Source organism: Rhinatrema bivittatum, unplaced genomic scaffold (genome assembly GCF_901001135.1).
Source record: "Rhinatrema bivittatum unplaced genomic scaffold, aRhiBiv1.1, whole genome shotgun sequence".
NCBI classification, from domain to species: domain Eukaryota; kingdom Metazoa; phylum Chordata; class Amphibia; order Gymnophiona; family Rhinatrematidae; genus Rhinatrema; species Rhinatrema bivittatum.
In genome coordinates this window covers 92,882-113,845 of record NW_021820411.1, presented here as the reverse complement: position 1 = coordinate 113,845, position 20,964 = coordinate 92,882, and the positions used below count along the sequence as shown (strand labels likewise).

Below are 20,964 nucleotides of genomic sequence, written 5' to 3'. Positions count from 1 at the left end.
GCTCAGGACCCGCAATCATCAGCGTCTTCATGGGTCAGGCGAGATCCCCAGAGGCTCCTGTCCTACCACTTCTCTATTCACAATGTTGCAGACAGGCAGGTAGGGAGATATCTGTGTAAGAAACATGGCACAGTGCTCAGAGCCCGCAATCATCAGCGTCTTCATGGGTCAGGTGAGATCCCCAGAGGCTCCTGTCCTACCACTTCTCTATTCACAATGTTGCAGACAGGCAGGTAGGGAGATATCTGTGTAAGAAACATGGCGCAGTGCTCAGGACCCGTAATCATCAGCATCTTCATGGGTCAGGCGAGATCCCCAGAGGCTCCTGTCCTACCACTTCTCTATTCACAATGTTGCAGACAGGCAGGTAGGGAGATATCTGTGTAAGAAACATGGCGCAGTGCTCAGGACCCGCAATCATCAGCGTCTTCATGGGTCAGGTGAGATCCCCAGAGGCTCCTGTCCTACCACTTCTCTATTCACAATGTTGCAGACAGGCAGGTAGGGAGATATCTGTGTAAGAAACATGGCGCAGTGCTCAGGACCCGCAATCATCAGCGTCTTCATGGGTCAGGTGAGATCCCCGAGGCTCCTGTCCTACCACTTCTCTATTCACAATGTTGCAGACAGGCAGGTAGGGAGATATCTGTGTAAGAAACATGGCGCAGTGCTCAGGACCCGCAATCATCAGCGTCTTCATGGGTCAGGTGAGATCCCCAGAGGCTCCTGTCCTACCACTTCTCTATTCACAATGTTGCAGACAGGCAGGTAGGGAGATATCTGTGTAAGAAACATGGCACAGTGCTCGGTGCCCGCTGGAAGCATCTGGGGATCCCTCCTGGCCCATGAACATTTCTTACCATTCTGGATAACCGGGTGCACAGGGGCGATGGGGGAAAGGCCAGGCCAGACTTTATTTTATTTTCCAGAAAGTGATTTTCGCAGAGGAGGAGGGGAATCCGGGGTTGGCTGCTACTATTTTTCTTTTTAAACAAATTTTTTTTTTTTTTTAACATGAAAGAACTTTTTTTTTGTAAAGAAGAGAAGGAACGGAATGAATAACAACAAAGGAACCCTTGCAGGCCCCTAGTGAGTGCTGCAGCCACAAGTTTTCTCCTGCTAGTCCGAGGGGCAGTCTGTGGCCTGGAGCCTGGCAGAGGCGGTGGGGGCTTCTCTTCCTGACACTACGGCAGGCGGCGGCGCCCTCTATTCTGGGAATTACGGGAGCTGCTGGTGCCAATGATGAGTCAGAGTGTTTGGTGCTGATGTTGCTGCCATTTCATCAGATCTGTGATCCCCAGCATCTCACCATCTTTTTTTTAAAGAATGCTACATATATATATATATATATGAATGTATGTATATATACATAAAGAGATAGATGCCTAGCTTCCGGACATCTGAAATTAAGTTCTAGATGCAGGGCGGGAGGAGGATATCTGAATGCTTTCTTTGCAGGAATTAAAGCACGCGCCCTTGAGGATGACTCTTCTTCCTCGCCCGATGCAAGCCCTGCATGTTTGATGTAAAAGCGGAGAAAAATTCAAAAAGAAAAGCAGAACAAAGCCGAGGGCGAGGCGACGGCGCTGCCGGCGGACGATGAAGGCTGCCCTTTTGTCGGGGGATCGCTGCGGTGCGGGGGTCGCAGCCCTGGGCGCGTGACCCACATTTCAGTTGCGTTTTTATTGTTCGCATCTCGGAGAAGCAGAGGATCTTGCACGCAATTTTTGTTGTCTTGCTTCGCTATCCCAGGGACAGGCAAGCCCAGCCCCGCCGCGGTAAACCCTGCACGGTGGATTCCTGATCTGATTTTTCTTTCTTTCCTTTTTTTTTTAATAGATTAAAAATAAACCGGCCTGATCGGGTTGGGCTGTTTAAAGAAAGCAAACAAAAAACAAAACTCCACGGCTGCTGCTGCATTTTGGAAGATCGAATTGGATTGGGGCAAGATGGAGGCCGTCTGACCTTTGGGTTTGCAAAGACGTCTGGTGCCGGGGAGGGACCGGCATGAGCGGGACCCTGGGCTCCCGGTGCCACTGACCCCGCCTGCAGGGGGGAGGCGGAAGGCGGCGCGGCCTCCCGGGTCATCGCTTTGTCCCGTCCCTCCGCTCTCAGGACAGCGCCCCCTGGAGGCGGCCGAGCCTCCTGCTCGCTCCCACCTGCACCTGTCCTCAGCTTGCCAAGGGTGCAGCCGCCCCCCCAGACCTGCAGCCCAGGCTGCTTTCATTTCTTTTTTCCTGCCCTATCGTTGGGACCAGGTTTTGGAGGGGTTTTTTTTGTTGTTGTTGTTGTTCCCGGCTCAGAGAGGTTGGGGGGTGGGTGGAGGTCTGGGGGTGAAAGATGGAGGCCATCTGGCTGTACCAGTTCCGGCTGATCGTCATCGGGGACTCCACGGTGGGCAAGTCCTGCCTGATCCGCCGCTTCACCGAGGGCCGCTTCGCGCAGGTGTCCGACCCCACGGTGGGAGTGGACTTCTTCTCACGCCTGGTGGAGATCGAGCCGGGCAAGAGGATCAAGCTGCAGATCTGGGACACGGCGGGCCAGGAGAGATTCAGGTGAGGAGGGTGAAAGCAGCACCCAGCCCTTTCCTGAACATCCTTCTCCCCCCCCCCCCCCACCCCATCGTTCCTCTCTCCTTCACCCTCTTCCCACTGGCGTTGATTTTGCTTTCATTTCCTGTGATTTCCTCTTCTCCTCCCTCCCCCAGCCTCTCTCGCTTCCTCATTTCCCCCTCCCCCAGGCATCTCATTACCTTTCCCTTTGAGTTGATCCTGCCCCGTCGCAGGGTGGCCAGAGGAAGAGGGAAAGGCAGAAACGGGAGGAAAAAAAAAAAAAGAAGGTGATAATTTCAGGCTGGAAGAGACAGCGGTGTTGTGCAGTGCTGGGGGCCCTGCCTCCAGAATAAGATAGGGAGGGTATGAAGCCTGCACACAAAAAAAAGCCCTAGCTGCAAGTTACAGGCCTAAATAGACAACCTATATCTAGGGAGAGAAGGGGGGGATCTAAAATAATACCATTGAAATAGCAGCCAGAGGAGGCAATGGAGACAAAACCAGTATCCAAATGTAAGGGGAGGGGGGCATAGCTATGAAGAGAAGGTCAGAGGTCAGCTAGGGTCCCTGGCAGAAGGTCCTCTCTGTTTCCGTGCTGGGGTCAGAGGGAAAAATGATGGTTCCCCGGGACACCGAGCAGCATCAAGGAGCGGGAAGCAGAGTCAGGAGGCCCCCCGATCCCCCATCAGGCAAGTTCTACCTCAGGGCATCCTTATAGGAGGGTGGAGGGGACAGACGCAGGGGCCCGGGGTAAGAGCAGAGGCTCCCTACTACTGAGAACTGAAAGGAAAGTCAGAGGTCGAGGGGCAGCTAGGACCATGCACAGACCAGCTTTCCATGGTTTTTGAGATGAGAGTAGTGAGTCAGGGTTCTGAAAGCTCAGTTTCATTCACTCCCACTAAATGTTGGTAATGCAGGGACTGATTCACAGCAGAGCTCCAGGCCGAGTGTAAAATAAGTGTAAGTACAGCACAAACAGCCGAAGAGGGGTGTGAGGAGAAAGAGACCGCGGGAAGTGCGGACATAGACGATCCACACTGTTTATTCCAAATAAAAATACAAAGTCAAAGGTATAAAATATATTAAGCCAAAAAAGAAAGGGTGCTTATGAGTAAGAAAAAAAAGCCAAAAAGCAGGGCCATTGATATGTTGAGGAGGCATTTCTGTCTCTGGAGGGTCACAGAATAAAACTGGCAAAGTAGCTTCAACTAGCCCTGATGGAAGCAGGGCTGCCGTGCATTAGCCTGAGGTGTGGAAAGCCGTGGACTTCCTGAAAAGGAAGATGTCCGTATCATAAACCTCTTTTTCTTCACATGAGAGGACTGGATGGATCCTTCTGAGGTGAATCACGGACAGCTCTGGCATAAAGCAGGATCTGCACGGAGGAGAGATCTTAGCCAGCCACATCTGTTCCCAGGCAACAGCACTCACTGCAGGAAGAGCAAGGCTGAGGCTCCAGGGGATGCTGGCAAGCTTTAGTACCAGCAGACATTTTGACAGATTTATTGCCTTTCGAGTTTTTCCAAAGTTACCTATGCCATAGCTCCAGCTTGACTTGAAATCCCTGGGGCACTAAAGCAGGGCTGGGCAGCTCCGGTCCTCAAGGGTCTGTTGCTGGTTGGGTTTTCAGGATGTCCCCTCATGAATATGCAGGAGAGAGATTTGCATGCATGCTGCCTCAGTTGTAGGCAAATCTAGTAAATGAATCATCTTTAGGGATGTCCTGAGAACCCGGCTGGGTAGGAACCCTCAAGGACCTCTGCCCTCGAGTAGTGCCTTTGCGGCACACAGATCCAGTCAGATTTTCAGGATATTCCCTCATCGTTAATGCATGAGAGATTTGCATGCATGCTGCCTCAGTTGTAGGCAAATCTATCAAATGCATCTTCAGTAGGGATGTCCTGAAATCTCAGAAGTTACCCAGCTCTGCACTAGAGGATGAACCTCGCTCTTCAGTGGAGCTGGTGGTGCAGGTTTCTGACCCTGATCTTGTATGAGAATATCTGAATGCTTGATGCTTTGCTTTTCTTACTGAGCATGAGTTCTGCTTCCATGACACCAACAGTGCTAAGAAAAATGGTTGTAACTACTATACTTGCCCAGAAAAAAAAATCAAACGTCACAAAGATTCCTCTTTTTTTCTTTCTTTCTGAGTTTTATTTAATTTCTAAGGCAATGATAGTTCTCCTGCTTAGTCACTTGCACCATTATGCACCTAAGTAGCTGAGGGGTGCTACTGTGCTGAGCCTCATCATGACATCCTGCTGGTGTCACATAGATCCATGTATAGTGAGACTACACAGAGGCAGCTCTGGTCCTAGAGGGCCACAAACAGGTCAGGATTTCAGGATATCACTAATGAAAAAGCATGAGAGACATCTGCATGCACACTGCCTCAATTGTATGCAAGGGTACCAAAGGAAGATGTTTCAGTGTGTGGGCAGAAAATCCAGAATTTAGCAGCTTTAAATATTAGGTTGGAGACAAATTATGTGGCATTGAGAAAAAAAAGTGAAGGTATGGCTGTTTCAAGTTAACAATTAGTACTGGCAAGTGTTTTTATGGTGAGATGTTTTATTGTTTTAAACTAATGTGTATTGTTTTATTGACATTTTTATGTTGTAAATCACCCTGATCAGTTTGCTGTATGTGTGGTGTAGAAAAACTAAGAAATAAATCTATTTCGTGCATAATCATTAGCATTACCCTAAAACCAGACTGGTTTGCGGTGCCCTGTGGACTGGAATTGACCACTCCTGCTCTAGCCGGAAGGGCATCTCAATCACTTCCTGGCCTGGTGCAAGGGGATTGGGCGCCCTAGGCACCTTCAGCCTTGCGCCACGCCCAGTCGCAGCCCCAACTCCAGGGGCAGGGACCACATGCTACCACTTCCCCCCACCCCTAAAAAAACCCCTCACAAAACACCTGGTCCAGCGGGGAGCCCGGGAGCGATCTGCCACTAACCAAAATGGTGCCGGTGGCCTTCAGCCCCTACCATATGACAGGGGCTACCAGTGCCATTGGTTGGCCCCTGTCACATGGTAGGGGCTAAAGGCCACAGGTGCCATTTTGGTTAGTGGCAGCCGAGGCCCCGGGAGTGGCAGATTGCTCCCAGGCCCTCTGCTGGACCCCCAGGGGGGCTGGGCAGAATTTTGAAGGGGCACGTTTTGCCCTTTCAAAATTCTGCCGTCTGAAGTGGCTGCTCGCCCCCTAAATCTCGGTGCCCTAGGCAGAGGTCTAGCTCGCCTAGTGGTTCCGCCGGCCCTGCCTGTCTGTAGCCAAAGTTAAATATGTAGAAATGAGGATCAGTAAGCAAGTTGCAGGAAGGACCTTTTTATTGGACTAACTCAATACATCTGTGATGAGTTTGCAATAGCTCTGCTCCCTTCCTCAGCATAGTTACACTCTGTTTAAATCGTACAGAGCCAGCTAGCCATGAGGTGGTTTGTATGTGCCATTACGATTCAGTAAAGGGAGGGAGAGGGGATTTCACAGAGATGACAGTGAAATGTTACAGCTCCAAGGGGGTCTACTTCAGATAATGGAGGAGAAAGTCAATATCCTTATTATCTAGTTTTGTGTTTATTCCAAAGTGTCTGATCATCTTAATTTTAAAAATTTATTTTTCTTGTGTACTTTTAAAATTCCCTTGAAATACTCCGGGCAGGCCTGGATTTAGGCAATGACTCCCGGCACCGGAATGTTCCCTGCTCCCACGCCTCGGAGCCGCACTAGTCCTCCACTCCTCCAAAAGCAAATGTAGCACTAGGCCTCCTGCTGCTGTGCTCTCAAGGCCCCGACCCTGCTCTAGGTTTCCATAGTAACAGGAAGCCTGTGCAGGTGGAGGGGACAGAGCACAGCAGGGCCTTGAGAGGTGGGAGGCCTCCTCATACTTCTGTCTAATGACTTCGCTCGGTGGGGGACTGGCACAGACAGGGCCGATGCAAGGGTATTAGGCACCCTAGGCAAACCTTACAGTCTGGCGCCTCCTCCCCATACACAATTTTAAATTATGCATTTATAACATATTTTACATGAAAAAATGACATTCTGAGGTAAAATTAATATACAAATTATTGTGATAATTTCATGCACTGTTGTGATGCCAACAAAAAAGCTTTGCATCTTGGAATTCATATGGCATCATACCTATTGTGATATATTTCGGCATGGTCCTCCCGTATCAACACAGTACTATTTGCCAACACTCAACGAATAACAACCCCACCTATGAAAAAGAATACCACAAATATTACACCAGAATCTAAAATATCAATACACCTCCTATCAGGAAAACAGAACAGGCCAAGCTACTACAGATCCCTACAGAGAAACCACATGCTAAAATAATGCTTCATCTCAGTCTTTGCATGCAGAACACAAACTCTCACCAAATACAGAATAAAGCCACATAAAGTATAAATAGAAATGTGCAGACAAAAACTGAACTGTAAAACACATCACGCCAGACTCTATACAGTGTAACAATGGAAAAACAAAAATGTCACCATTCGTCGTGAAACAAATCAATAAAATCAAGAAATATAAATCATTAATCATAATTATAAAATCATACAAATAAAATAATTTCAAAACAGCTGATGAATAGAATATCCAATAATTAAAGACTCATGCAAATTTTGAAAGCTTTACCAAACAGCAATAAAATATTTCAAACAGCAGACACATCACATACTACCCAATAATTAAAATGGTAGTCAATCAAGAAAAATGAACTTAAAAAGCCACCTTTACTTACCCTCTTCAGCAGTTCTCCTACTCCTTTCCCTTGCAGGCCACACCAGAAGCAGCAGTAGCTGCTAAAGCTGTCCTCACAGTCCTCTTCCATAGGGACCACGACCAGTGTCTTCTCACTCACACACACACACTAGTCACACCCTCAGGACCAGTTTCTGTCTCTTACACAACAATCATCTCCCCAACCAGTCTCTCTCTCTCTCTCTCTCAAACACACACACAAGCACACACATACCAGTCATCTCCCTGATCATCTCTCTTACACATACACACGTCACCTCTCTGGCCAGTCTCTCTCAATCACACAATGCTCTCGCCCTCCGTACTTACACACAGGCTTTCAATGACATACATGCTCTCTCTCTTTCTTACTTAAATAGAGGCTTTCAATCACACACATGGCTCTCTCTATTTCACTTACACACAAGCTCTCAATCACACACATGTTCTATCTCACAAACAGGCTCAATCACACTCATGCCCTCTCTCACAGCCACAAGCCAGCCAAAAACATGCTCCATCTCTCTCACACACACATATTGACACACACACACAAGCACCCTCCCTGACTCACATAAACACCACACACACATACAAGAAGCACCCTCCCTGTCTCACATACACGAAGCACCCTCCCTGTCTCATATACACATTACACTCTCACAGAAGCACCTTGCTTTCAGATGCAGCATTTTTTACTTTTACTAAAAGTGAAAGTGATGCTCCCAACTGTTAAATAAGAAAACCACATTCCTATCAGAAGGCGAAATGACACCCTTCCTTCAGGTTCTGTCCTCCCAAGGGACAGCCACCCACACTGTTCAGCTTCTCTTGTTTTATTCTTTCAGGCAATAAAGCAAGTGTCTTTCTTCAACCTATCAGCCGTATGATTATTCATGTGGGAGATATGGAACAGAAAGACATCCTTAGTCAGCTTCCCTTTTAAATGGGAAGATTCCAGTCTTAGTCATTTAAAAATATACATTTTCTAAAGGCTTAAAAAAAAAAAGCAAATCCGTTTCAGATTGGAACTATTCTAGTCTTCATGCTTAAATTATGCTTCAAAAAAAAAAAAAAAAAGAAAACCAAACCCCACCTGGCATCAGTATCTTAAATTTGTGATTTTGCTGAGATATACTTTAATTTTTTTTTTTGCTTTAGTATTTGTCTCTACCCTGTTAAATTTTATTTTCTAGAAGAGGGATGCTTAAAATTCAGTAGTTTCATCTTTCATCCAACTTTTCAACAAAACCAGCACAAAAGTTGAGGTGTATGTATTATCACATTTCATTTTTTTTAAACTGGCAAATTCCTTTCTCACACACAGACACAAGAAACATTCCTTTCACACATACACATCGCATACACACACACACGCACCATTCCTTTCACACATACACATCGCATACACACACACAAGCACCATTCCTTTCACACATACACATCGCATACACACACACAAGCACCATTCCTTTCACACATACACATCGCATACACACACACAAGCACCATTCCTTTCACACATACACATCGCATACACACACACAAGCACCATTCCTTTCACACATACACATCACATACACACACCCACACAGAAAGAAGATCGGCGCAGCCGGTCTAGCTGATCACGTGGCTGAAGAAAGGAAGATCGGCGCAGCCGGAGACCAGGCGCCGAGACTTAGGGGGCGCCGCGGCAGGCAGCCAGCCCCCGACTTGCCCTGCTTCCCCCCCCCCCCCCAGTGCCACCCTCCCGACACCCCCCTGGTGGTCCAGCAGAGGGCCCGGGAGCGATCTGCCACTCCCGGGGCCTCGGCTGCCACTAACCAAAATGGCGCCAGTGGCCTTCAGCCACTACCATGTGACAGGGGCTGTCGGTGCCATTGGTTAGCCCCTGTCACATGGCAGGGGCTAAATCACCGGCGCCATTTTGCTTAGAGGCAGCCGAAGCCCCGGGAGCGGCAGATCGCTCCTGGGCCCTCCTCTGGACCACCAGGGGGGTGCGTCGGGAGCTGGCAGAATTTTGAAAGGACACTTTTTGCCCTTTCAAAATTCTGCTGCCTGCCGTGGCACCCCCTAAGTCTCGGCACCCTAGGCACAGGCCTAGCTCGCCTAGTGGTTCCTCCGGCCCTGGGCACAGATGCCCCCCTCCGTCCACTGCCTGTGGGTGCCAAATCCATAAATCCAGTCCTGACCGCAGAGTTGAGGCTGTTAAGATAGTGCTCTTCCTTTGGGAAATATTCACTTTCTGAGGTATCACTCTTTTCTTCTCTGTAATGTGTTTTGTTTTTTTTTTGTCTGTGGAAGTTTATTCTTGTTCTTTTTTTTTACTTGTATTTTTGATGTAGTGTTCCTCTTCACCTTTAATTTTTTCCTTTGGATCATGTAGCCTACAGTCGTAAAGAGCATGAATGTGATCTCTTCATAGTGGATGTCTTTCCCCTGTCAGTAGGTTGCTGTTGTTACGATTCCTCCCGTAGCTGTGCCACGGGAGGCCTCTCACCTTCTCTGGAGGCTGCTCCGAAGCCAGGGCCTCGCCTGAGTAATCGTCCAGATCTTGCTCCACAGCCTGGGAGGCCTTCGGTGTCATCAGGGCTTACCCGAGGCTTACTCCACTGCAGCCTGGATGCTCTGGTCTGGGCCACACCCTTCTCCTAAGGGGCGGGCCCGCGGCTTCTCTCCACTCTTGTAGGGCCAGAGAGGGATGGCCCATCTGGACTCCTCCCAGGCAGTTGCCTGCTCCAGGGTATAAAAGCTCTTCTCCAGCACTCATGCATTGCCTTGCATTGGAGTTACTCATCTCTGGATGTCTCCTCTTCCAGCGCTCCATCAGGCCTTCGTTCTTTGTTCCAGCTTGGTATCCGGTATCTTGCACATTCCTGATTTTGGTTCCTGTTGTTCCTGTCCCAGTCCTCGCTCCTGACTGCTGGTGTGCAGTACCTTGCTTTGGACTGCTGGTGTGCAGCATTTTGTTCCTGATTCCTTGTCTTTAGTACCTCGTTCCCTTCCTGCGCTGGTCCCGCTCCTGAGGATGTAGGACAGGGTGGTCCGTGACCAGACCAGTGGTACTGGCTGTGTAAGGCACCCTGAGGGACCGTGCCAACGTCTGAACCTTCCAAGTTCCTGAGTCTACGTCTACAGACTATGGGTCCCGAGTCTTCGTCTTCTGTGCCTGACCTTCCGTCTGCCCACGCCCTGAGTCCGGCCTGCTGCCTTTTGCCATCCCAGCGGCAGGTCCGAAAGGGCCGGGAACTGTTGGAGGACTGTTCATTACCAACATTCCATAGTTGGTTCCAGAGGCATGCAGGTCCGGCTGGGGGTCGGGCCGTCTCTCGCCACACACTCTACACCTACCCTTGGCGCGGTCCTGATCCACCTGGGATTGTGCCAGGGGCCCAAGGGCACACTCCCTCTAAGGGGGACCGCTCTCCCAGCACTCCCCATAACACCTGTGGTATGTACTGGCACAGTGTTGCCTCGAGGTACAAGCTGAGGTCAATTTCTTCATGGTCTTTTGTCTGAGACTGAGAAATTGTAGAATATAGGGGTGGGGGAGAGTAGTGCCCTGGCACCTGATCTCACTGGAGACATTTTCATGAATCTGCATGTACTCTTCAGCTACTACTTTTTTTTAATCGGATGTTTACATAGAAATAGAAATGAAGGCAGAAGAAGACCAAGCGGCCCATCCAGTCTGCCCAGCAAGCTTTCACACTTATTTTTCTCATACTTATCTGTTACTCTGACCACTGAGGTCAGGGCCCTTATTGGTAACGTTTTGGTTCTAATTTCCTTCCACCCCCACCATCAATGCAGACAGCAGTGCTGGAGCTGCATCTAAGTGAAGTATCAAGCCTAATTTGTTAGGGATAGTAACCGCCTCAATAAGCAAGTTACTCCCACGCTTATTTATTTACCCAGCCTGTGCAATTTAGTCCTTGTTGGTTGCTGTCTGAATATAAATCTTCTTTTCTTCATTCCCCCCTGCCGTGAAGCAGTGAGCTGCACTGTATATGTATTCAAAGTGAAATATCAGGTTTATTTGGTTTGGGGTAGTAACTGCCGTAACAAACAAGCTACTACCACGCTTATTCATGAATGCAAATCCTTTTTTCCACATTTCCTCATTGCCATTGAAGCGTAGAGCAATTTTGGAGTCGCATTAACTGTGTGTATGTTTATTGAATAAAGGTATTAATCACCAGGTAGTAGCTGTCATTCCCGCAAGCCGCCCCCAAGCCTCTTCTCTTCGTTCACATCCTCTAGACTTTCCACAGTATTTATCCCACGCCCCTTTGAAATCCTTCACCGTTTTAGTCTTCACCACTTCCTCCGGAAGGGCGTTCCAGGCATCCACCACCCTCTCCATGAAGAAATACTTCCTGATATTGGTTCTGAGTCTTCCTCCCTGGAGTTTTAAATCATGACCCCTGGTTCTGCTGATTTTTTTTCCAACTGAAAAGGTTTGTTGTTGACTTTGGATCGTTAAAACCTTTCTGAAGGTCTGTATCATATCACCCCTGCTCCTCCTTTTCTCCAGGGTGTACATATTTAGATTCTTCAGTCTCTCCTCATAAGTCATTCGATGAAGACCATCCACCTTTTTGGTCGCCCTTCTCTGGATGGCCTGCATCCTGTCTCTGTCCCTTCGGAGATACGGTCTCCAGAACAGAACAGAGTACTCCAGGTGAGGCCTCACCAAGGACCTATACAAGGGGATAATCAATTCCCTTTTCTTACTTGATATTCCTCTCTCTATGCAGCCCAGCATTCTTCTGGCTTTAGCTATCGCCTTGTCACATAGTGTCTAACGATCTGAAGTTGGGGAAACAATAACCCCAAGGTCTCTCTCCTGCTCCGTGCACATCAGCCATTCACCTCCCATCAAATATAGTTCTTTCAGATTTCCACACTCCATATGCATGACTCTGCACTTCTTGACATTGAATCTCAGCTGCCATATCTTCGACCACTCTTCCAGTTTCCTTAAATCCCGTCTCATTCTCTCCACTCCTTCCGGCAGTTGCAGATCTTAGTGTCATCCACAAAAAAGACAAACCTTACCTTCTATCCCGTCCGCTATGTTGCTCACATAGATATTGAACAGGACCGGTCCCAACACCGATCCTTGCGGCACTCCGCTTAACACCGCTCTCTCTTCAGAGCAGGTTCCATTTACCATCACACATTGTCTTCTGTCCGTCAACCAGTTTGCAATCCAGGCCACCACCTCAGCACTCACTCCTAAGCTTCTCATTTTATTCACAAGCCTCCTGTGCGGGACCATATCAAAAGCTTTGCTGAAATCCAAGTAGATGACATCAAGCGCTCTTCCTCTATCCAATTCCCTAGTCACCCAGTCAAAAAAGTCAATCAGATTTGTCTGACAGGACCTTCCCTTGGTGAATCCATGCTGCCTCTGGTCCAGCAATTCTTCCGACTGTAGATAGTTCACTATTCTTTCTTTCAGCAGGACTCCATTACTTTTCCCACCACCGAGGTGAAGCTAACTGGTCTGTAGTTTCCAGCCTCCTCTCTGCTCCTACTCTTGTGAAGCGGGACCACCACCTCTCTTCTTCAATCTCTCGGCACCACTCCCGTTTCCAGGGATCTATTGAAAGGGTCACATAGTGGAACCACCAGCACACCTCTGAGCTCTCTCAGTATCTTGGGATGAACTTCATCAGGCCCCATGGCTTTGTCCACTTTCAGTTTTCCTAGCTCTTCCCATACATTCTCTTCTGTAAACGGAGTTTTATCTACTCCACTCCCCTCCAGTTTCTTGTTAACTAGCGACGGTCCTTCTCCAGGGTCCTCTTTAGTGAACACCGAACTGAAGTATTCGTTTAATATTTCAGCCATTTCTTCGTATTTTTCACCTTTCAATTTCACTATACCACTTTGGACTTTTCTCCTTTCTCTGATGTATCTGAAAAATATTTTGTCACCTCACTTTACCTCTTGAGCAATCCTTTCTTCTGCTTGACTTTTTGCTGTCTTGATTACTTTCTTTGTCTCCCTCAGTCATACCACCTTATTATGAAAAACTGTAGATATGATGAATATGAAGCCAGAACCTATAGTTCACTTTTCTTCATGTTAAAATGAAGACCTTGGTCAGTAGACCAAGGCGAGAAATCTACTGACTCAAGGAAGTTCAGAAGGAAGTTTCATGAGCTGAACTAGGACTACATTGTGATCCCAAGGCACTGGAGGCTTACTGACCAAAGATTTTGAGTGACACGGTCCTTTCATGAATTTTGATACCAGTGGATGGAGAGATTGGAACACTTTCCACCTACTGGTGATACATCTCAATAGCAGTAAGATGAAATTTGAAGAGGTACTCAGGCTTGAGGGTAAAAGGCAGAATAGATACCAAAACAAGTCCCTTGGGCCACAGGAGAAAGGATCCAGCTAGCTGTTCCTACACCATGACAAGAATCTCTCCCATTTGAAATTGTAGGATGTTCAGGTTGAAGGTTTCCTGGCAGAAATCAGAACATCCTCCACTTCCTTGGGAAGGAGGAGACTACTGCATGTTCAACATCCAGGACATGAAGGCCAGCAATGGTAGGTTTGGATGGCAGATTCTGCCTTCCTCCTGTGTGTTGAGAGTTGGAGACATTCCTAATGGAATCAGAGATTGAATTGACAGTTGAATGAGATATGGATACCACACTTGCCATTCCAGGCTGGTGCTATGAGGATTATCCTCATCTTATTCCAAAAGTACCTTCTGGACAGTTCTGGTGATTAGAGGAATCGATGTGTACACAGAGTAGACCAATGCTCCAGTCTAGCACAAAAGTGTTGGGAGCTGATGTGTAGCTGCTTGGATGCATGGAGCAGAACTTCAACATTTCTGTTGTCTTCTGAAGGGGATAGGTCAATCACTGGCCTTCCCCAGTGATGGAACAAGCCACCTGTGATTCCTTGATCCAGGGTCCACACTTATGGTTGTAACACTCTGCTAAAGCAGTTCACCAATGTGTTCTGGATCCCTGGAAGGTAAGTTGGCAGGAGATGGGCATTTAGTTGTCCTGCCCATAACCAGATTTAGAGAGCATCCTGGCAGAGGGCATAAGAGCCTGTACCTCCCTGTTTATGTAGAACATGAGCACTTCGTTGTCCATCTGGAACAAGAATCCTTTTCTCGAAAGAAAGTACAAGAAAACCCTTATAGTAGATGGCTCACAACTAGGGTGACCAGCTGTCCGGATTTCCATCGGACAGCCCGGGTTTGCAGGTAATTCTACAGCGTCCGGTTACAAGGCCAACCGGACACTAAAACCCAGTCAGTAAGGCCTGGGGCCAATCAGAAGGGGTGTACCCCGAGAGGGAGAGGCCTGCCCACTGCCAGCAGAACCCAGCCTGACACAGAGACTGACATGCACAGAGCGAGGTAGAAGCAATAATAGGCTCCAGTGCCAGCAAACAGCACAAGACGAGCCCAGGCCTAGAGTTTCCCCCATCCCTGCTCCCAAAGACCAAGTCACTACATACTTGGTGAAGCTGGCAGATGGAAAATAAGCCATGTTCCCGCCATGCTGGCCAGTTCCTCTCCCCAGAGATGCCATGTGAAGTTTAAAAAAAAAAAAAAAATCGTTTCAGCACACAGACCCACTGCCGTCCCGTGACCCTGTAGCGTTTGGGTGTGCCGATAATCAGCCCCGGTCTCTGTGCACTGCAGCAGCCCTGAGGTAACCCAGAGTGTACAGTCTGCTGCTGCTGCTACCTCTGCAGGCGAGGACCCCAGGGAGCACGAGTGAATAACACAAGTTCCCTCTTCCCGTCCTGCTAAATAATTCTTCTTTGCTGATTTGCCTCACACCATGGCCTGTCTGCCCAACACTGATGTGCTACTGAGATTCTTTTTCAAGGGGCACTTATTGCTGAAGATCTTTGAGGTAAAAGGGAGCTTCCTGAGTCATCAGCACAAGCATTTTTGTATGTCAGAGCTTACTTTATTATTTTTATCATAATTAAATATTAAATTAAGAGAAGGACAGTATAAAACATATATGACTATCCTAATAATAATATAAATGGAAATTCCAATCCACTTTCCATATAGAGTATATTATTGAAACATGTAACCGAAAAATTTATTGGCACCCTCTAGATTATTTATAAACCAAACCAAACCTATTTACGTGCCTAATTGTAAACCGTTGTGATGGTGCATTACTAAACGACGGTATAGAAAAGTTTTTAAATAAAATAAATAAATGTGAACTTGTGTATGTTTGTATATGTGAGCATGTGTGTCAGTGAACGCATGTATGTGTGTCAGAGTATATGTGAATGAGAGCATGTGTGTGTGCCAAAGCATATGAGTGCAAGCATGTGTGTGTCAGTGAATGCAAATGTGAGCATGTGTACCAGTGAAAGCATATGTGTCAGTATCAGCAGCATGTGTGTGTGTGTGTGAGCGCGTATATGTACACGTGCCAGTGAGAATGTATGTGACAGCATATGAGAGAGAGGATGTGAAAGAGTGAGTCTGTTAGTATGAGAGATAATGAACCCGTGTGTTTAACACAGGAGAAAGTTTATGCATCCCCCTTCACCTTCCCTCAACAGTTGCAGGGAGACTAGAAATTACAAATTCTCAGGATTAGAAAAAGGGAATTTTTTTAAATCCCTAATTCTAATTATTGGATATTATTTGATAACTCTGCTGTTTTGAAATATTGTATTGGTGTTGATGAAATTTATAAACAAATTTTATATGAATTTTTAATTTTTTAATTCATCAGCTATTTTGAAATACGTCTTCTTTTTACTATTATGATTGAAGTTTTATATTTAATTTTTTTGTTTGCTGTTTTATGAGGCATGGTGATGTTTTGTTTTTCCATTGTTACACTACATATATAGAGTGTGGCTTATTGCAGTTTCCAGTTCAATCTTTTGTCTGCATGTTTCTGTTTACACCTTATGATTTCTTTATTCTGTATTTGGTGAGGGTCTGTCTGCATTCTGCATGTGTGGCCAAAGTGAGATATTCTGCCAGTGTGTACTTTCTATGTAAGGTTCAATAACAGCCTGGCTTGTTCTGTTTTCCTAATAGGAGGTGTATTTGTGTTTTAAGGCCTGGTGTAATATTTGCATTGTTTCCTTTTTTCATAGCTAGGGCTGTTATTGTTTGAGTGCTGGTTTTAGTGCAGTTTTCATATGAGAGGTTTACTATACTGTAATTATAATTCCTCAAGTGTCCAGTCCTGGTCTGTGGAAAAATTGGCAACCCTACTTGCAACTGCAGGTGGTTGCTTTGTAAATGACAATCCGTGGATCCATGCTATACCAGTGTGTCTCCCCCATCCCTTGGTAGAGACATTGGTAGTCAATCACTTGATGTGGTGCAACCTTTGGATTCATCCACTACTGAAAGGGTGTTCTCATACCAAAGGTCACTGAGATTTGGTTACATAATGGCAGATCCTATTAGCTTCAGAGGCCCTGCATGTGGAGATGAATCAGACCAACTACATACCGCACAGCAGCCATGTGTCTGAGAAGGACCAGGATCAATCTTGCTGACATTCAGTCTTGTTGAAGGAGAGAACTTACCAGGCCCATCAACAATGTGGCTATTTTTCAGGGAGAAATGCTTTCTCCTGAAGTGAGTCTAGACCCAGGTTTTACTTGGCAAAGCTGACCGGAGATTGGAGGAGCTGTATGGTCTTTTCAAGGGACTCCGGATGGACCTACCACCAGCCAATCATTCAGGTATAGGAACATGCAGAATCTCTGCTGACGAAGCTGTGCTGCTGCTCCCACAAGACATTTTGTGAACATCTTTGGGGGCTACAGAGAGGCCAAAGAAGAGCACCTTTTATTGGTAATGTACATACTTCATCACAAACTTGAGGAACTTCCTATGGGCGGGGTGAATGGGGATGTGTGCATAAGCATTCTTCAGATCCAGAGCACACAGCCAATCGTTTAGCTACATGACAAAATCATCTGAAAGGAATTCATCTTGAACTCCTCCCAAACCAAACAACTTGTCAGTTTCTGCACGTTCATAATAGTTTGCAATCCCCCTGATTTCTTGGGGATTAGAAAATACCAGGAATCTGAGAAGGGACAGATTCCACGGCCTTCTGCTGAATGAGCCATTCCACCTTCAGGTGTAGTTGTGTAAAGTGAGAAGGGTCTGAGCTGAAGACCAAAACCCGTCGGGTCAGAGGAGGATGAGAGAAGTGTAAATGATAGCCATACCCAAGTTTTAGGATCCACTGGTCCCTTGTGATACAGCACCACTCCAGGAGGAAGGAGGAGGAAGTAGGTGATACAGCACCTACTGGAGGAGGCAGGTCTCATAGTTGTCAAAAGTGGTCTCCAGCTTAGGCTACGTCTGTTGCTAAGTCTATGGCTGATGCCTTTCCCTTTTTGAACTGAAGTGGCATCAGTACTGGCATCAGGCATACTGGCATCAGTATACTGGCATCAGGCAGGAGCCGGTTGGTCCCCCACCGCAGCTGAAGATTCTAGGGTGGATTGATTAGAGCCACTGTCTTTTGAACTTTGTCACTGAATAAGGTTCCCCTGTGCAAGTAACATCTATGAGACAATCATGCATTTTCTCTAGAAGACCACTTGCTCATAACAATGCAAGCCTACGAGCTCCAATGGAAGCAGCTGAAATCCTGGTTGCAATGTCAAAAGCTTTGTAAATGAAACAAATGAGGTGCTTCTCACATTCCTCTCCTGCTCAACAGAAGTTTGTCTATTCTGGGTTTGACAATTTCATCCAAAAATGTGGCTTTTGCATGCATTTGGGCAAATCTAGAGCTGGTGAGCTGCAATCTGGGTACCCAGCATGGATCCCCGAAAGATCTTTTTCCCAAAACACATCCAACACTTTTCCGTCTTTTCCAGATGGGATATTACAGTGATCATGAGTGGGCTTAGTACATCTCAACACTACCACAGAGTAGTGTGGTAGCTGGATCACCCCAAAGCCAGGGGAAGCCTGGACTTTGTAGTTTAAGTTCAGCTTCCAGGACACCAGAAGGCAAAATGTTGGCATCTGTCACATCCTCATTTGCAGATTCTTGAGGTTGTGAACTGGGATAGCTGTGGACTCTTTGGGAGGTTGAAGGAACTAAAGAAGCCCAAAGACATCTGCCCTTGGGTCAATTTCCTTTGCAGTTCTAATGGGCAACATCTTTGACAGCTTATCCAAGAACCTGGAATAGCAGAGATCCTCCGTAGGAGGAAAAGTACACTCCAGCAAGTCTGGCACGGGACCAGAGGGAACTCCCCGGGAATATTCTTCCTCCACTAGCCATGACTCTGACAACGAGGAGGGCAATAGGGCAGGAGATCTCTGCTGGTCCAAGGGGAAAACATCTGAATGAACTGATCACACTTCTTCCCCTGGAGGAGGAGAATCCAGCACCTCCTGGTGACAGCATAATCCCAATGCTGGATTCTCTTGAGGAGATGTGACGGGCAGCAGCTCCATTATGTGTAAAAATGTTCTCTATTGTGGGCAGGAGAGGTTTTAGTCTCCCTCTCCAATCTAGGCAAAGAAATTCTTCACTAGCTGATAGCTGGGTTCCCACTGGTTTAGGAACCTTCTGTGCAGTGTTGGAGCGGAGACATCGTCAGAGATCCAGATTGGCTCTTCTTCATTGAGGGCTGTCGATAAAGCCAAGGATGCTGTGATAATAAGTCCCATCGGATGGCAGCAGCATCCACATCATAGCATTAACAGCGGGGGTCTTGGACGTATGGGCTGAGGCTCTTCACTCCACCACTATTGATGGTGCTTTGACATGCCATGCCAAGTGTGTAGTTTGCACCCTGGAATATAAGCTCTGCATCAGTGACACAGATGGTGCTTTGGTGAGCCCCGGGGCCCACCCTGGTGGAATTCTGTGCCAAAAGCAGCAATCTGTCTTTGGCTGTGAGGGAGATGGTCCCAAAGAGGGTCCTTTGATTTATTTAGGTGCTCTTTTGTTACTTCATCCAGTGCCTACAGACCTTTATGCAATGCTCAACTCTGACCTGAGATGAATCCAGGAACAGATACCATGGGGATGTGGGTGGCATGGGGGGAGGTGTCATGTGTCATTTTGATTTCCTGTGCCAAGAGTCCAACAGTGCCTCACCCGGACAAGGAGTGGTTCAGCTTCTCAGCTTCCTGCTGAGGCTTTGGGCTCTTACCAGCATCTTCCAGGTGGGCTGTTGCTGCACCCTAGAGGACATCAGACTGCAGCTGTAGTATTTGGAGGAATCATGGTGCAGGCCCAGGCAGCGGATACAGACCTTGAAGCCACTGCTGATGGACATCTTAGCCTTGGGCTGATTAGCAGTTACCGGTAATTTCCTGGGACAAACTTGCTTTTATTCCTTAAGCAAACTTGCAAATTGATTTTCTTAAACAAACTTGCTTTCTCCTTTGATTCCTTTAAGCAAACTTCCTTTGTTTGGCCTTTCTTCCTCAGGAGGAAGAAACCACACCACCCTGCTGCATCTTTAAACTACAAAACAGACATGCACCATTGTCCCTTGTCAACCCTATTTACATGGAAAAGGAATGGTAAATGCTCCTTAATCCTACCCCATGTAACATACTACACTAGATACCACTCTGCCAGATTTCAATGGTAACCTTTACACTAATAAATTACCCTTACCTCACAACATATAACACAACAAATTTAGACATAAAGAATTAAGAAATGTTACTTGAAACTCAAACGAACAGATCTTACCGTTCTAGCTTCCTTCAATTACTTTTTTAATGCAACTGGAGGAACAGACAGCGTTTTGTGACTTTTTAAATAAAGCCTCATGCCAAAACGAGGTTACTCGTATTACGTAGCCTTAATGTCAACACAAAACGGTATTACCTTTTTTTTTCTGTTTAAACATATGCAATAGGTGTATAAAGATCTATTAAGAGAACTACTGGTACCTATCTATATTTAACTGTGTTTATGATAACTTAAAATGTAAAACTATTATACACAACTGATCACTTCAAACTGATATGTCTTTTTTTGCAGCTCTTATAAGTCCTGTATCCAAATACCATTAGCTCATTTAAAAAACAGAAATAAAGTTTTCCTTGGTTATATTAAAGAGATACATCTAAGAACTTAACCTATTTCGCACATTTGAAAACAAACCGTTCAAAGATAAAAACTATATACACACCCATTCTAACCACCCTTTTCTACCGGTGCTCTTATTAATTACAGAAAGGACTCCCATTCTATGTTTAAATTCAGGCCTTTCAGCATCAGGGTTTGCCATGTTGTCTCCTTTTGGACAGGTATTCTTTTGTATAACAAAAAATCTCACATCATCCACCGAATGTTGCATTTCCAACCAATGTTTAGCTAGTGGGGAATCAGTTTTATCCATCCTAAGGCAGCTTTTATGTTGTATTATCCTTGTTTTAATCTGTAATTTTGTTTGTCCAATGTATAATTTTTGGCATGGACATATGATGGCATACACCACCTGAGCAGACTCACCATCATAATGTGCCTGTAACCTATATTCAGTCCTAAAGGACGGATGCTGTTAAACATTAATCTTTAATGTATTACTGCATGCAAACTGGCCCCGTGGTTAAAAGTAATCTATCACTTAAATTCTGCCCCCGACTTTGTGCAAACATTGGCTTCTG

The 20,964-nt window shown here is 46.5% G+C and overlaps 1 protein-coding gene across 1 annotated transcript in view; it reads left to right on the top strand.

Moving 5' to 3' along the window:
- The first annotated feature begins 2,338 nt into the window (after positions 1-2,338).
- The window catches only part of RAB39B (RAB39B, member RAS oncogene family), a 32,142-nt gene continuing 13,516 nt past the window's right edge, over positions 2,339-20,964 (top strand). The window contains exon 1 of the mRNA XM_029586047.1: positions 2,339-2,555. Coding sequence (XP_029441907.1) covers positions 2,341-2,555 — 215 coding nt within the window. The 5' untranslated portion in view covers positions 2,339-2,340. The remainder of the gene's footprint in view (positions 2,556-20,964) is intronic.